Here is an 18,682-nt window from a genome sequence, read left to right as displayed (position 1 = left end):
AATTATTGACATGTATTGGAAGGATTAGTAGATCTGAAGTTATCAAACATTTTATATCAGTCTATGCTTTTCATTGCTGGTGGTTGTTTGGGTCTTTATGGGTTCAACCAAAAATGACTGATCTGCAGAGCAAACTAAGTTTACAAAGGATCCCGCTGGAGTGTTTCCTATACGGAGCTTTCTGAGCATCTAATTAGCTCCGCTTCTGATTGAAGGCTGCGAAAAATGTCAATTCAAGAAGCCCAGTTGTCAGATGCCAGATGGTCTCAGTATGACACCTCCTGGATGAGACAGACTGAAAAATGAGATGGAAATATTTGTACAAGACAGCTTCTCATCCCCTCAATCCCTTTCGCCCCCGTTCGTCCCCACTGTTGGAGACCGCTGTCATCAAAAAGACTAAGGAGATACAGCTCGGGTCGGGTCTGTAATGAGGCCTGACACAGCCAGCATACAGAGACAAAGCAGGGATCAGCAGCGCCGAGCGAGGCCGCTGAAGCCTGACTCCGTGTGTTTTTAATAACGGCTAAGATCAGCCCTGGTGTGCCGTCACATCTGTTAAACACTGGAGCAGGTGGCGAGCTGCCACAGGGGAGCATTCACAGCAGCCGTGGACTTACTGTCAACACAAAGCAAATGACGAGAGGCTTCGCAGTCAGGACAGAGACGTAACGAGAGCCTGACGGGACCAACACAGCAGATATCGAACAAAGTATCTACTGTGGACGCAGCGTGAAGGATTTTATCAGAAGAGATGAAACAGCATTTTTACACTCAGTTTTAATACAGTCAAAGTCAGACTTATAGGAAGGACTGTGAATGTTTTAACTGAGTCCCCAGAAAATTGGGTGGGTTGGTTGGTCGGTCTGTCAGTCGGTCGGTCAGGTGGTTGGTTGGTTGGTTGGTTGGTCGGTCGGTTGGTTGGGTGGTCGGTTGGTTGGTTGGGTGGTCGGTTGGTTGGTTGGTTGGTTGGTTGGCCGGCCAGCCGGTCGGTAGGTCGGTCGGTTGGTTGGCCGGTCGGTCGGTCGGTCGGTCAGTCGGTCGGGTGGTTGGTTGGTTGGTTGGTGGGTTGGTTGGTCGGTTGCGTGTGTGGGTGGCTGGTTGGTTATTGATTGATTGATCCCCATTAGCTGCTGCACACCACAGCAGCTACTCTTCCTGGGGTCATTAATAACATACGATTGATTGATTGATTGATTGATTGATTGATCATTTGTTTCAAGCATGTCACAGTAGAATGTAAGAAGAAAGGGGAAAAATACAAATAAAAAACCTAATGAATGTACGACATTAAGACAAAAAATAACAGTAGCAATAATTTGTTATATAAGTTTATACAGTACTGCAGAAAAGTCCTGGTCCAACATTCTGTTTGTTGGTTTATTACAGTTCTAACGTCCACACATATGCATTTGTTTGTGTATTTAGATCCAGTCTGATATATGTGAAGTATGAACAACAGGAAAAAACTACAGTTTCAGGGTAAAAACAGCTTCTATAAACCAAAGTGGTCATATTTACTGTGACCTCCACTTTGTATTTAACTTGTTTTTAACCCTTATGTTCAAACAATATGAGATTTATGGCATTGATTTACTGATGTTTTATACCAGGTTTCATTCAACACATGTCAGATGTTTCTAATTGTTGGTGCTGTTTCTTATCATGGGGTCGGAGGTCAAACTAAATAGTGACTTTAATATTTACAACACATTTAGTTCATTTTTTTGAGTCTTTTAAGGCTGCATGTATATTTTTTGTATTTTCTTGTTATATCTAAAGAAAAGAATGAGAAATAAATATGTATGATCATTTCAACCCTGAAAAAAACAACAAAACAGAAGATGGAATAAGACTTTGCATAGTATGTACATACATATACATATATCCACACCTATATACATGAATCTACACTCATACATGTAATTGTATTTGTATATAGATATAGATATATATATAATCATATGAACTGCAAAGGGACTAGTGTTTCCACCCCCATTCCATACTGCCTTTGTCATAAATATAGTGAATACTCAATTATCTGACATAATATAACATATATGGATATAAGCTTTGAATATACATGTATATCTGCATGGATCCTAGTAATGATGCTAAAAATACTCCCTCTTACTCATCATAATCCTTCCAGTTGCATATTATAATATTGTAGTAGTCAGTATATAAGTGATATTACTGACTCACTGTATATTTTGCTGTTATGGATAATTAATACCTCAAATTGACATAATTATTATGTCCCAAGAGACATATATTGCAAAGTAAGCCTCTTTTGTAAAATGAATCAAAAGAATTCCAGAACCACATCTTCCACATAGACTCAGCACAATTTTGACCTATATTAAAACCGCAAACGTGTGTGTGTGTGTGTGTGTGTGTGTGTGTGTGTGTGTGTGTGTGTGTGCTGCTTAGATGAGCCAGCATGGTCTGAACTGTTGCATGGACATACAGTATGAGTAGAGGAGTAAATCCTGTTTACTTTGACCTCATTCATTAACCTGATCACTGCAGTTCATGATTAACAGTAGGTGTCAGTGACTCATTTGTGGATTTAATAGATGAAAACCCTCAGTGAAGGACAAAGCCTGTGTGAGTTACTTCAACTATTGAGCCATTTACTCAGGCTATGGTGCACATGATCAAATTTTTTTACTATTATTTGACAAATATCCTTCTGAATCAGGCCTTATTACTGATGCATTTTCATATTTACGGTTACATATCGTTGAAGTTTTAGGAGCATTGTATTTATGTCATTATTGTACAGTTAGCCTCTTCACTGTTTGTAAAGATGCATGACTGAAGGAAAAGTCTGTTTTTCTGTTCAGATGGAGAACAGCTACTTATAAATATTGTAAAATACTTGGATATGAACACCTTTTTTCTGCACAGACCTTTTCGAGAAGGTACTTGAAGGATTAGAATATGGAAGCTATGTGTGTACGGTCAAACAAGTAGAAAAGTCACTTATTTTCAAGTAAATTAATAGTGCAGTATTAATGTATTTTTCAGAATAAGGGTAAATTGTAGGGTTTTACCGACTACAAAACTGGCCGATATTTAAAATGACATTTTTGGTCAATAGCTGATGCCAATACCAATGTTACTGTTTCTTAACTTTGTTTTTGTTGTTTTCCACTCCTTCTAATAAAGAAATGTTTATTATATGTATAAAAATTGTTGTTTTTTTAAGTGTTTCAACCCTTAATCACATTGTCTTTGAATGAACACGTTCATGAAAACATACAAATTTATTTTAAAAATTATAATATAACCACTGCCACGGATAAAGTGACATCATATGCCAGTCCCGACATTGTTTAGTATCAACAAATATCAGATGATATTAATGTCCAGCTGATATATCGTTGCACCACTTCCAAAAATACAAATATTTGGTGCATGTTAACATACCCAGTCATTAAAGAAGACTCATCATTGTTTATTTATTTTATTTTATTTTACTTCATTTATTTATTTATTTGCACAAAATAAAAACAGCAATGGAAAAAAACAACAACATTTAATCATTCCTTCATCATCATCATTGTAGTAAAATATTAGTGTTTTGCATCTTTGAGTCACTGGTGGTGTGATTTAGTCTTGTCTGGAAGCCACCTGCATAGACAAAGCTCCTATTCCTCTGAAGTGTCTGGGGTTTTATAGCTTTGTTTGATCACTGTTGGGCTAAACCTGACTCAGCTGACTTGAATAAACATCCTCGGCCCTCATGTAGAGTTTACATGTCATCACTGCTCAGCCTTTTGTCTTGGCAAATCACAGTAGGCAGACACTGGACACTGCAAATATGACAGTATCGTCTGCATAATGAGTTTCTCTGATGTATTTAGTGAATGTCCTGGGCCCAATCCCAATTCTCATTTTCACCCCTACACCATACCCCTAACCCTTGGGCCTTGCACTTGGCACTCTGTTGCAAGGGGTAGGGGTTGAAATATTCCCCTATGAAATCAGACAACCCTTCAAGACCTGTTACATCATCAGCAGTCATCGATGGCACTATAAAAAGATGCAACCACTCTTTTTCTTTTTAGTTCTCGGTTCAACTGGACTAGTTTAGCTCTTTTGAAAACGTTTCAAGAGACGAAACGTTTTCAAAAGAGCTAAACTAGTCCAGTTGAACCGTGAAGAATTACCAAGAAGAACGATGGCCTGGGCAAATGAGAACCTACACAGACATGTGACAACTTTGTTTGCGAAAGAATTCACTATTCCGTCAGCTGCTGTAACCGGCTTTGGGCATCTTTTTCCAGCTATCAACCACAAACCGCAGAAATGCATGAAAGAGATGACACATTCAACTTTTTGCTACATTTCTCATAAACAAGCGATCTATAACACATTGAAACAGCATTAATCAGACCATTAAATGATTAAGTTGTTTACGAAGAAAATGTGTACGTACATTTCTGTGTGTCTGTTGTCGCACTGCTGCACTTTTTTGCTGTGTTTACCTCCATCTTATCGATGATTTGATCAAAATTAAGGGAAATTTCTCATACCCCTCCGTTTGTAGTGTGGTCCTAAAAAATCTCAGTTTCAAGGGCCAATCAGCCCTCCCCCTTAGCCCTTAGCCCTTCCCCTCCGACTCATCGAGAATCAAGACACCCCTACCCCTTCACGTGAACTTGCAAAAAAGAGGGGGAGGGCTAAGGGGTGAAAAGGGATTGGGCCTTGGTTAAAAGTTTCATTGTTGTATCGGAACAAACCTTTATACTATAGTGCGGGCAAATGCTGGTGGATTGCTTGTTGCATGTATCCCAAAATAATGTCAAAGCAAGCTTGCACCCAAACGTTCTCCATCAGTAAATCATCGAGCACACACGCTAGAATATAGTGACTTGCATGTGGAAAAACTTGGCAGGACATCCAAGCTTTTCCAAGATTGTGAAAAAAAAAAGCTCTTGTCTTAGTGAAATCGATACAGGTGGTACAAAAGTTCCACCGCTGTTCTTTGCTCATTCTCATTATCGGACGTAAGGTGAAGATGCCATCATTTGTGAGAGATAACATGGCTAATGAAGCGTGATATAACTGAACCTTCATGACTTCCATCTACCTTACACCAAATGACCCAATTACAAGGCATTTATGCTAAACGTCTCCTGGATGTTCATTTCCATCTCCGCACTTTGCAGGAGGAGACGCAAATGAACGAAATCAACTGTCGGACAAGCCAAATGAAGTTCATCGTCTGTTTGAAACACATTTCACACCTTCACTCAGCCTCATTAGACCAGAAAGAAGCAGCAGAAAGCATAGTGGAAGTGATTTGGGTTGTTAATCGATTAAATGTGGATAACACAATGTCCCTAGCTTAAATCTGATTAGCAGAAAGTAAACAGTGGTGTCTCTTTCAGCCAGCATTAAGTTTTTAGCTGTTTGTTCTATAATCCTCAGTAAGCACGCACTCTGCAGTAAATAAAGGCCGCTGTGTTTGCAGGCCTCACACCACGCAGAGTTCTCTGTCAGGCTGGTTTAAAATAACAATATGTGCAGACTTCACTCTGAGAAATGATTGGCCGGTCCTTGAGTTTGATTTCTTTCTGGTGGAAATGGTTAAACATGAAATAAAAGAGGGATTAAGTTTGGTTTTTTAAGCAGAATGACCCACATTCAGGCTGACACTCAAACACTGTAGAGAAAATAAGCCTTGAAGTCTTCATGCTCTCTATCACATCAGCTCCTCTCTGTTCCGAAATACAGACTTTGAAGAATTCGTCTAAGAAGTGTATCCGACCAGAAAAGGAAGGCGAGCGCCCCTGCTCTTGAAGCTCTTTAAAATACTTTTCTATAGAATAAAGTTCCCAGGGTTTCCTGTGCTGTTTCTGAAAGACAGCGATTGCCTGGCAGAGGTTTACACTCTGTTCACCTCACTGCATTTCCCTAAGGAACTGAAACACTGGAGCTTTAATGATGTTCCCATTCTCTTTATTAAAGGATTACGAAGCGATTGAATGGACATATCACAGACTAACGTTACACAACAACGTCCGTGAATTGACTTAATATCCAGCAAACCTTGTTCTTTATGATAATTAGTAGCTGGTAGCTTACTTCTTTAGTGTTCCTTATTTAAAGGTACAATATGTAACATTTTTACACTAAAAAATCCAAAAACAACAAGGCTCATGTTCAATATTTTGTTGACTTGTGTATTTATTTTATGTCAGATCTTTCCAATTATGTTTAAATTTGGTGAAATCTGTGTCCTGTTTCCTCTGCATCATAACCCTTAGCATAAAGGCTCAGATAAAACATCACAGCTGATTCCTGGACTAACAGTAATACGGCAATATTTTACGACTAATATATTTTGTAATGTAATGTTTGCTATTTTACTATCAGATAGCCAACATGATATCATGACTTGCGTAAATAAACATGCCACTTTTAATCGGCATGTAATCTGCACACATTAAAAGCTTTCTGTGTGTATGTTCACACCACGTCAAGAAACACACACTGAGGGTTAGCGGTTAGGGTTATATGAACCGGAGATCTTGGCGTGAATTGACACACAATCAAATGGCATTGAATAACACGCAAAAGGACGAAAATCCATACGTATAGCACACTAAATACCATAAGAACTGGCGTGACTCACAACACAACTTCATGAGATCAGACTCCAGATAACTTAGCATTTAATGTAACATTCAATCAATCATTAAAATTTTATTAACGTCAAATCATAACAAAAGTTATGTCTTGACACTTTACATATATACAGAGTAGGTCAAAACCAGACTTTCAAGCCATTTTATTGAATTGGCTTGTGTGTGTGTGTGTGTGTGTGTATTTGCCAAATGTTAGCATATGTGCTTGTGGCTATTTCATCAGAATTGAATGAAATTGCTTGAATGTACGGTACATCTCTAAATATACTTAGCGCAATTAAAAACGCACAGGTCAGAATAATATGTATATTTGGAGACATATTAAAGTCATTGGTTTGGGGTCACCTTCATATTAAAGAGGGAAGCACTGGTCATTAAAGAATGAATTGCGGCCAAATCGTGACCAACTTAACACATTTATTCAGTGCATTGAATACAGGTACTCAGATACTGAAAGTGTCATCATTCAATACTGGATGTGTCCACCTCTGGCTTCTGCGTTTTTAATGGCATTAAGTAATATAATGCGACTACTGCTTTAATACATTAATTTTTGTGGGAACATGATTTATGACCGAGATTTCAACAAAACCTATGATCCCATGTTTATAACACCATATAACTCAAGCCGTTTTTTTTTTGTTTTTTTTTTGTGGGGGGGGGGAGTATATTGTTTTGATTGCCAGACCCCTAGATGCAGAAACAACACACTGCACATTTAAAAGAATCAAATACATTTACCTGTTTGTCTCCCTTTACGTTGCTCTTTGCCTACTGGGATATACATAGATATATATCATTAAATTACATGCTATTTATTTCTTTCATCTTTGTGAATAAGAATTTGAATGAGGCTGTCTTATTGAAAAAGACGAGGCGGCCTGAGCTCATCTCCTTTCATACAAAGATAATAATAAAAGAGATTGAGTTCACTTCCTGGCAGATGGGCGTTTTTTGCAACCGGTTAACAATTGGCAAATACACAAATCCACACATACACACACACACATATACACACACGTACATCAACATCTCAATCCGCTTCATTTGTGTGGAGGATGATACGGTGCCTCAGTTCACCCCTGCTGGCCCTAATTATTACCCAGAAGGTTCGCATAGCTATCGCATGAAGTGCGGAGCAAATCCTGAACCGTTCCGAAACGGGCAGAGATACAGTTCCCCGACCCTACAGTTGGTTTAGAGGTCAGATGTGATGTTTTAATGAAAGAAAACGGGGAGCGAATAACAAAGCCACAGCTGTGTAAATTCCTCTCCAGACAGGCGTGTGATTTAGACCTAATTAGTATTCCTTTAAGTAGGGCCTTACTGCCCTCTTGTCATTAAAATGGATTTAACAGAAAGCCCTCCCTCAGGATGCACCGGCGATTCTGCACGTCAGTCATCGGCGTGTTTGAGAAACCTGTGATTACATAAAAGTTAGAGTGTTTTCTGACACTCCCCGAGCAGCTGAATTACACTTATGTCGAGGCTCGGGGGTTAACACGGCGTAGCGGCAGAGCTCAGCGGTGGTGGAGCATTGTGTATTGTGTCAGGGGAGTGTTGTGTGTTTTTTCCCAGTGTGCTGCAAAGGGCCACACTGTGTCAGAGGTGAGTGGGCTGAATGGAGGCTGTGGGGACCCCCCTCCACAGCTGGGAGGAGACTCCCCCCATTGATAGAATGCTCGGGGCTCAACAAGAAGAAGGGGCTAAAAGGCTTTGTCTCTGGTTCGCTGCCTTCAAGTAGCCCCGGGATTCCAGGCAACCAGGTCTGACTGGTGAGAAGAATGCACAAAGACACTTGTATTCCACAGCTGATGTACAACAACGTGATGTGCTGTGGGAAACAAACAGGGTCGAAGATGTGAAGAAGTCCGATCCACCAAAAAAACAAAACAAAAAAAAAAGAACCAAACCAAGTGGATGTTTCTTTTTCGTTGTTCTGGTTGAGCTCACTGTCAAGGCTGGTTTTTCTGTTTGTTCTTTTGCATCAGAGGGCAGCGGTCGTAAATCTCAAGGTTACTTTTCACATTAGCATTCCGCGTTACGAGACTTGAACCTTGCTTTTCTCAATGTCGAATTATTCAGAACACACTGCACATAGATGAGCTATTAATTTTTTTTTTTTTTTGGCCAAGTTTTGATGTAGAAGTTTAAGTCCACTGAGATGATCCAATTATCCTGCAGACCCGGGATTAGCATTAATCTGCTCTGGTTATTAGCGTGCACATAGCCTTCTTTGACTTCTGTTATTAGGTTTTCCTGTCTTTTTTGTCCTTCCTGTATACGCTCACACACGCACACACATACACAGTCTTTTGATTCATATATGCAGCTTTATATAGGAATATGGTTTTTATATCGTCTGGGTCAGGTCAGGTTTTGTGCTTATGCTGTGCTCATTCCCTGGAGGTGGTTTGATATTGCAGCTACTCCAGCACAGTTAAGTCTGAAAACTATGCCATGAATTCAAATGAGACGGGCATAGCTGGAGGCAGACGAACCAACCAGCCACATGTTTATCAGAAAATTAATCCTCAGACATGGACTCGCATGTATGTTCGATGTCAGGAAGACTGAGAGAGGACGCTAAAGATTTATGACGCGCCTAATGATCCACGACGCTACGCAGTCCCAATGCAGAGTAACCTCATTCTGTAGAGGTTGGAGGTATGAGTGTTAGTTTGCACTAGAAAAGGAGGAGGATGAGGAGGAGGAGGTATGGAGAGATGAGAAAAGCCCCGGGGCTGAGATGCTATCAAAGCTTTCAGCACATCCACGAATCACAAACCGACAAATTCTGTATGATGTCGGGATCCAAAGTGGAACAGCGGCTGAGTGTCAACGCTGTAAAAGCAGATGTTCCACGTCATGTATAATAGATATAAAAAGATATAAAGATGTAGGCTTATCCGCAGTGATGTCATCTTTAAGTCTGACGTTTTAAAGCCTCGAATTTGGATGTTTTGCAGTCGCCATCTTGGCTTTTTGGTGCCAGAAGTGACCATATTTGGTCAAGAGGGTAGACTAGGGAAAATGTAAGGAGTGACCAAGCTAATGCTATCACCACAAAACCAACAACACTGCTAGCTCAAAAAGAAACAACATTGTTATTTAGCTAATTGGGAAATATTAACACATAAAGTTGGGTTCGATAACAATAAGGGCGATGTTATGGTGTAGTATCACATGGGTTTCCACCAGGTCGTCTGCCCCTCTCCCCCCTTTCACTGCTCCTAATATGCTACGTGCTAATGCTAATGCTAGGTACTGTGTGTGCTACTGTGTGTTTACCTTGAACCTTTACCTAATGTTGCAGAAAACATAAGCACCAACTAGCAAGCTAGGTAGCAAACCATATAATCAACACCCAGAGGTAAAAAGTAACACATTACATTCACGCACGCTACTGTAATTGAGTAGTTTTTGTGAGTAATTTGTAATTTTTTAAGTACTTCTTGAAATTGGTAATTCTTCTTTTACTCAAGTACATTTTGACCCAGGTATTTTACTTTGCTACATTGGAAAACCACCCGTTACTGACTAAAAATGAAATGCAGAAAAAAAAACAATCAGCCTGAATTGAAAGGAAACCGCATGGGTGTGCACGCGCAGAATTACCACCCTTAAACAAATGTCCTGCAGGAGGCTTAGAGGAATTAGTAACTTTTACAACTTTGTACGGTCGTATGATGGGTGTGTACTCATTGTGCGGTACGTATGCACACACAATGCACCCACCCAGCAGCACAGTACAGTGATGCAGTGGTTAGCACTGTTGCCTAACAGTCAGAAGGTCCGAGGTTCGATTCCAACCAGGGACCTTTTTCCCTGTCTTTGTGTAGGTTCTTTCCAGGCAGCTGAGTGTCATTCATTCATTCATTTTCTGAACCCGCTTTATCCTCACTAGGGTTACGGGGGTCACTTGGAGTCTATCCCAGCTACATAGGGGCGAAGGCGGGGTACACCCTGGACAAGTCGCCAGTTCATCGCAGGGCTGAACATATAGAGACAAACAATCACTCTCACATTCAATTCACATTGGGCAATTTAGATTAACCAATTAACCTATTAGTGCATGTCTTTGGATGGTGGGAGGAAGCCGGAGTACCCGGAGAGAACCCACGCAGACACGGGGAGAACATGCAAACTCCACACAGAAAGGTCCCACCCCCATCGACTGGTGTTGGAATCGAACCCAGGGCACGAGTGCTAACCACTGCACCACCGTGTCGCAGCTGAGTGTCAACACTGTAAAAGCAGATGCTCCTCATCATGTACAAAAGATACAGACTTATCCGTAGTGATGTCATCTTTAAGTTTGACATTTTAAAGCCTTGAATTTGGATGTTTCGCAGTCGCCATTTTGGCTTTTTGGTGTCAGAAGTGACCATATTTGGACAAGAGGGTGGACTAGGGAAAGTGTAAGGAGTGACCAAGCTAATTCTACCACCAACTGGCTGAAAACACAAACCAACCATGCTGCTAGCTCAGAAAGGCTATGCTAAACACCACCGTTACTTAGCTAATTTAGCTAATGGGAGTAAATTTGAGCCCTGTTTTTAGGGCTAACACTTAGCCAGCATCAATGGTATAACATTAAATGACACATGACCCTTTTAGCCCTATCGGCCCGCCCGCAGGCCTAAAAAATATATATTAATATTCATCTACTATAAAAATATAATAAATCAGGATAATGGATGTTTCTTTCAACTTTTGCTCAAAGTTTAAACTCTAATGTTAATAAAAGTACATCAAAAGTGTATTTTAGTGCAAACTTTAATGTTCAAACATGATTTTTAATCTTTGTGGGGTGAAATATACGCTATTAAAAATCTCCGACACGAACAATTAATTTATGCATATCATCGTCAATCCAGCTGAAGAAAAACAGGCGAGGATAAAAAATTCTAATTTCTCTTTTAGTTTGTTACAGTTTACTCAGGCATAGTAAGAGATACAATATTTTAGACAATGGGAATAGATTCTGTGAGGTCTCTAAATGTCCATAGACACCAAGAACATCCGTATGAACCTTAGTATTGTGAAGTAATTCTTCATTTACTTTGGGTATGTCTTTTTAGGTGTTTTTCCCCTGAAAATATGGTCAGGGTTTAACAGGTTAAACAGAGGAGACACAGTGGTGCAGTGGTTAGTACTGTCGTCTCACAGTAAGAAGGTCCTGGGTTCAGTTCCAACCAGGGACCTTTCTGTGTCCTCCCCATGTTTGTGTGGGTTCTCTCCGGGGTTCCTCCCACCATCCAAAGACATGCACTGATAGGTTAATTGGTCAACCAAAAAAATTTTGATTGGACTAGATAACTTGTCCAGAGTGTACCCTACCTTCGTCCATAGGTAGCTGGGATAGGCTTCAGTACCCCTCGAGACCCTCGTGAGGATAAAGCAGGTTCAGAAGATGAATGAACGAATGACACTGAAGCATGATTTTCAAGCTGTTGTTGCTCTTTTTTCTAATTATCCGACATGATCTATGCATAAAGGTGAAACTCAGCTACATGAAATTCACTTGTTTCATCACATCTTTTTTGGACAGCATAGATCTGTTTTCCACGTCTGCTTTATTTAATCTGATGATAAACCCTATTGAGGCTTGATCCGTATACAGTCTACGCTCATCTTTCATCAGAGCTCAGAGACCCTTAAGTGGTTCAAACAAACTTAATTAGCCTCTTCTGTGCGACACACCATTACCTTTTGTTTAAATTAATCTTCTCAGGTTAACGCTCGGCACATACTCCACCGTCTCTGACAGGAGGTCAGATTTATCCTCTGCTGAGAAATTACTTAGCTAAATGAGGGCTCCTGTAAGCAGCCTCAGCTAATGACCTTGATTAATTAAAGAGAGACTCTTTCTAATTAAGGTCTTATTCAGCTTGGTCTGACTGTGACCCTGTAAAACAAGCCCAGACAGTAATGACTCATTTCTCAAACACAATATTGCAGATGAGTATTTCATGCAAAGCCTTAATCAGCAGTGATAATGATGACTTTGACATAATTAACATCATCTTCAGTCTGCAGGATCATAAAACCAAATTGAAAGTGTGCTTTTTTTTAATCAGTGTAATGACTCGCCTTCTCTTTTAAGGAGTGATATTTTGCTTTTTTTTTTTTTAATGGAATTAAGCATTTTCAAACATTTCCCTGTGGTCTACATAAACTGTAAATGCTCTGCTTGGGTCTGAATTCTTCATTAATTCAACTCCACAGGTCCACCTTCAACCCTATTTCTGAGTAATGACACCAGAAAGGTGGTTTTGAGCGCTGGCCCTTTAAATGCAAATGAGCCACTTCACGCCCCGCCCCCTCCAGGTTGTTGATTGTGCTTTCTGTCCCATTCAGCCACTTGTGTTCGTTAATACAACCAACAACTGAACATTTTAGGTAATTGACTCAAAGTTTGAACATATTTTCAGTTTTTACTACAACCGCTGCTGCTGATAAACAATTATATCGTACTCGGAGAAATGTTCATCGGAAGTCTTGACCTTATATGTGCAAATGTTCACATGCAAATGTTTGCAACTAGTTGCAAAATGTAACAAATTAAGAAGGAATTAGAACAGGTTGTAGAAATCCACTAAATTTTTGCCAGAATGAATACAAAGATAGCTTTGCTGCACCTGAAGGGTTCAAATTCAAACTCTTTGAACTATTCGGGTCCAAATACACAAATAAATGAACCAAAGACTAATAAAAGTGGGTTTAGCAAAACTTTTACCCCTTTAACCCTATAACACCAAACGTATCATATTTGATACATGAGTTTTGAAGCCCTCTACATGATCAGTGTGATTTTTTTTCTTGAAAAACCTGATGTATACAATTAGATACATGCAATACACAGATAATCCACCAGGGGGGAGGAATTCATTCACCAGTGGCCTTTCCAGTGAAACTACAAGACTGTCATTAATGAGGAAGGAGGAAGAACTTTAAAAATTTTAAAAAGGAATTACCAATTTCTTAGACACGTTTGTGTTATAGTATGTTTTTATTTGTTCAAAAATAGTAATATTTGAGCATTGAGACCCGATGGATCAAATATGATACAAATTTGAAACTCATACATGGAAACTGATATTTTAAAAAAAATTGTCTGTTCAGAAAGACCAATACAGGATCCAGTTTCGAAGAACTGGACTTTTCTGTCAATCATTTAATGGGTCTGGCTTTACAGGGTTAAGTAAAATCCAACCATTTGCTGATTGCTTTCTCTGTGTTTCCTGTTTTTGTCCTTCAGGTCAATGGGAAGGACCTGTCCAAGGCCACCCACGACCAGGCGGTGGAGGCCTTCCGGACCGCCAAGGAGCCCATCATGGTCCAGGTTCTCCGCAGGGCTCCGCACCCCAAACTGCTCAGCCCCACCGCCGACGCCCAGGTGTCGGACACCAGCACCCAGACCGACATCACCCTCCAGCACATCATGGCCCTCACCACGCTGCCGGCTTCTGCACCCCCCATGACGGTGCTGGACGACTACCTGCTCCCAGAGGAGTGAGTGACCAGTGAACCTCACTAAACCAACAAATATAATGTTAGACTAGGACTTTAGTTGATTATTTTTCATTTTTACTCTTTTTTTTGTTATTTATTCATTTTTGTTCATTTTGTTGATTGTTTTTGTTCGTTTTTTCTTTGTGTTTATTTTTATTTTTTTTTATCATTTTTCTTACTTTTGTTCAACTTGTTGCTGGTATAAAACCTCGGATTAATGCAACAAATCTCATATTGTCTGAACAAAAGGATAAAAAATGTGATTGGTCAATAATCTTACAACAATATTATATGAAACACTTGGGTCGGACACAGATCAACTAAGCTTGACAGTGGCTTTAAGACCACACTTTAGTTATTGTATCACACTAAATATGACCACTTTGGTTTAACTGTTTTTACCCTGAAACTGTAAGTTTTCCTGCTGTTCATACTTCACATATAGCAGATTGGATCTAAATACAGAGACAAATACGTGTATGGACATTAGAACTTTACAAAACTAACAAACAGAACAGACTTTAGTTGATTATTTTGTTTATCTTTATCATTATTATTTATTTATATATCTTTTATCTCAAATTTGTTGACATTTTTGTTAATTTTATTAATTTTTGTTCAATTTCCTTATTTTATTTTATTTTTTGTTAATTTTCTTGATTATTTTTGTTAATTTTTGCATTATGTTGATTTTTTGTTTTAATTTGTGCATCATTTTGCTTAGATTTTTACTCTTTTTTTTATTGCAGATGCTGTTTTTACTCCAAAACCATTGTTTTTACTGCTGTACAAATGCATATATGTTGGCATTGGAACTTAAACCAACAGACAGAATGTCTGACGAGGAGTTTTACACAGGACTGTGGTTTTAGAGAAGACTGATCTTTTGTCTTCAGTTCATGTAGGAAGAAAACAGATTCAAATCATAGAATCTCCATAACCTCCACCAAGGCAGATCAGTCCCCCCCATTCACCACCAAAATTTAATCACTTGTTCCTTGTGCCAGTATCAGCATTTGCTGAAAATTTCAAAATCCTTCCATAACTTTTTGAGTTATCTTGCTAACAGACAATCCTAGATGAAAACCTATAATAGTGTAACCTCCTTGGAGGGGGTAAAAATTTTTGGTTTACTTTTTCAGTCGTATGGCTCAGCTCTACTTTTGCTCTGTGGTTGATCAATATTCGTAGCACTATTGCTTCAAAAACACCTGGTTCTGACACAGATCATCTAAGGTCAAAAGTGGCTGTAAAACCACATGTCGCAGCGCTAACAAAAGTCTGAAGCGTGTTTCCATTCCAGTCGTCTAGCTGCAGGGAAACTCCACTTTAAATGAGCCGACGGGGGGGATTCTTCGGTGTCAGAACTCAGCGATGTTGAAAAGGTCGCGTTACTCTCAGGCACAATCAGACCTTTCACCTCCCCAGTTAATTAAGAGAGCAACACCTTATCTCCTTCTGCAGCCTTTCCTGGTGTGATCACACAGAACGTGTCTGAAGTTTGAAGAGAAAATGTCTGGGCCATTATGTCGCTGTCACTCTGCAGGAGGCGCCGTCTCCTCCGGGGCTCAGACTCCCATTAAAATGATGCTTCTGTTCGCTGGCATACGCCCAAACTGCATGTATTGTTTCTGTGAGTCTTTGGCCCTGGAGCTGCAGAGGCCTGCTGCCTTTTCCACTCTGTGGCTGCACCAGCATTTGGCCTTTAATGAGTAATTGTGATTTCTTTAATTGATTTACGAGTCGAATTAATAACACGCCATGTTAAATCGAGGTTAGCCTCCGGGTGTAGCTACGATTTATCTGATTCACGAGTGATTTCTACATTGAGGTCTTATTACTTCCTCTGTACTTGTCATTTAATTTACAAACTCAGAGAAATTACATCCAAATTGACAAATGTGTTAGTGTTATTTTTCTCTTCTCCTTCTTAGCTCACCGGCCATGGGCTGTTGTCATGGCAATGTGTCCAGAATCGTCTTCGTCGTGTTTGTCTTCGTCTTCGTTAGCAATTTATTTTTGGATTCATTTCAAATTTTGTATGTATCTTCTTTGAGACAATGTCTACAAAGTTTGTTCAGAGTTTTGAGAAATTTAGATTCTTTAGTTTTTTAATGAATTTTTTTTAAATATTAAAAATGGGCCTTTACTTATAATGACCCATATTTTGATGCTTAGAACATGTAAATGGTTACAGATATCAATATAGTTATTACTGAGCACTGATAGGAAGTCATATATGGACTTTCATTTGGGCCCATGACCTCTGACCTTGAGTGACCTTGAAGGGTCAAACTCAAGGTCACCAGAGTCTAGAGTTCAACATTTTTTTTTGTCTGAAACTACTGGTTGGATTGTTTTGGGGGTTTTTAACGAAAAAAAAAAAAAGATTAAGTAGCTTCCTTGGGACAATATCAATATTTGTTCACAGTTTTGAGAAACTGTGAATTTTTGCCTTTACTTAGAACATGCCGGTGAGATACAGGGCTATTGGTTTTATTTTTACCTCACCCCCCGAAGGCGAGGCAAGGGGCAAAGGGGTTGTTTGTGGTTCGGTTTGTTTCTTTGTTTAACACTGTAGCAGCAAAACTATTGTTTGAATTCATACTAAACTGGGTTTATAGATTGCCAGTGACCCAGAATAGATGTGGTTACATTTTGGAAGAAGTAGGTCAAAGTTCAAATTTTTTATGAATTTTTCAGATCTTTTTTTTTTTCATTTACTTATAACGGGTGATATTTCAGATGTCTATAGCAGCAAAACTATTGGTTAAATTCATACCAAATTGGGTTTATAGATTGCTAGTGACCCAGAATAGACGTGATTACATTTTGGGAACAGTAGGTCAAAGTTCCACTTTTTTATGAATTTTTTTACATCTTTTTTTTCTCCCATTTACTTACAATGGATGAGATTTCACATGTCTATAAAAACATCAGTTTTGTTTCAATTTAATTCAAACTTGGCACATTTATATCGATATGCTGACATCAGCTGGATCGATGCCAAAATAAGTTACAAAACGTGTGAGGGGCGGGGTTTGTTGTGCCTGGCACCACTTGTTAATGTTGTGCTGTTTATTTTAAGCTCTTTTTCTTTTCGCAGACATAACGCTGGACATACGTACTTCGACCCCAACGATTTCCTGGAGGGAATACAGCAGGACATCGAGCGAGACGAGCTGGAATACGAGGTAAAACTCTCCTGCTTTTCCCTCCGTCTCCTCAATGAAGATCTACATTCAGACGGCGACACATTATTGTTCCATAAGCAGAGCTGACGTAGCCTCGGTGTCTCTGCTCCAGTGGCCTCCAAAGTGACCACCAGTCCTGATAGATCACAGTTATTGATGCCTCGCAGACACTGAGGTACAGGCCAGACAGGAATCGAGCTGCCAGTATGCCCCAGCAGATGCACAACGTGGCATCATTACTTATTAGTGACAAGGCCTAATAAGTCTTCTGGCCTCCTGTGATGGGGTGGGGGGTGGGGGGATGGGGGCTGGGGGGGGCGGCTGGTGGATAATTAGATGGCACAGATAATAGGTTTGCAGTGATGAATCTGAAGATGCACGCTAACAATGCATCATGGACTGATGAAGTGGGGAATTGGGGACGTTCGTGTCTCCGTTGTGTTCCTTCACTGACCTCCCTCGACCCCAAACCCCCCCTCCCCCATTCCAAACCCCCACTGCCTACTGTTGGATATGAATAACATCCATGGGGTAAATATGAGGATGAAAGGTGAAGTTCAGGCCAGAGAATCTACAAAATCTCTGTTTGGCTCAGCTCGTGTCACCTTTCTTTGATAAATATACTTATATTTTAACCTGATACATAACATAAACACAACTGCTCACCATCAGCCTCTACAGTCGCTTCCCTGACTCCATTTTAACCCAGGTCACCTGCATTTTATCCAGTACAGAATTGCATATTAACCCTTTCATGCATGAATTATAAAAACCTTAGTTGAGATTTTTTTTTCCTGAGTGTTTTTATTCTTCTTTAGGCATGAAAAAAAAAAATTGTGAACCTATTTTTCATGGAGTTACAAAAATATCCACTCAGATATGAAGCAAAGAAGCAAAGAATATGAATATGAAGCAAAGAAGCAAAGAAACATATTTAAGATGCAATAACAGAAACAGATATACTGTGTGAAAACTATGAAATAATAACATTTTTCATGCAGCTAATCTGATGTTTTCTCACATTTTAACATACTGTAATACTAGTTATTACTCACTTCATGAAGAATATGCAAAAAAGTAAAAAAAAAAGTAAAAATCATTTTAGTTCAGGTTCCACATACAGACCAGTACGATCTCAAGTTGGTTGGTTCAGTAATTTACTATCATAATAACCTAAAATTAATGAAAACTCCAAATGTTTCTCTTTGTTTTAGTGTAAAAGAGGAAAATTCCATGAAAGTGTTTACATTTGCAAATTATCTTTTGACAAAAATGTGAATCATCTCAACAAATATACACAACCCGAAA

The 18,682-nt window shown here is 39.4% G+C and overlaps 1 protein-coding gene across 2 annotated transcripts in view; it reads left to right on the top strand.

The window, feature by feature from the left end:
• pdzrn3b (PDZ domain containing RING finger 3b) overlaps positions 1-18,682 on the top strand; it is a 238,056-nt gene that overhangs the window by 206,543 nt on the left and 12,831 nt on the right. For both annotated transcript variants that reach the window (XM_030134538.1, XM_030134537.1), the window contains 2 exons: positions 13,927-14,180; positions 17,287-17,374. In XM_030134538.1, the coding sequence (XP_029990398.1) occupies positions 13,927-14,180; positions 17,287-17,374 (342 nt within the window). The remainder of the gene's footprint in view (positions 1-13,926; positions 14,181-17,286; positions 17,375-18,682) is intronic.

Source organism: Sphaeramia orbicularis, chromosome 5, assembly GCF_902148855.1.
Source record: "Sphaeramia orbicularis chromosome 5, fSphaOr1.1, whole genome shotgun sequence".
NCBI classification, from domain to species: Eukaryota; Metazoa; Chordata; class Actinopteri; order Kurtiformes; family Apogonidae; genus Sphaeramia; species Sphaeramia orbicularis.
Note: the sequence above shows the minus strand (reverse complement) of the source record. Positions and strands in the feature narration are given on the sequence as shown.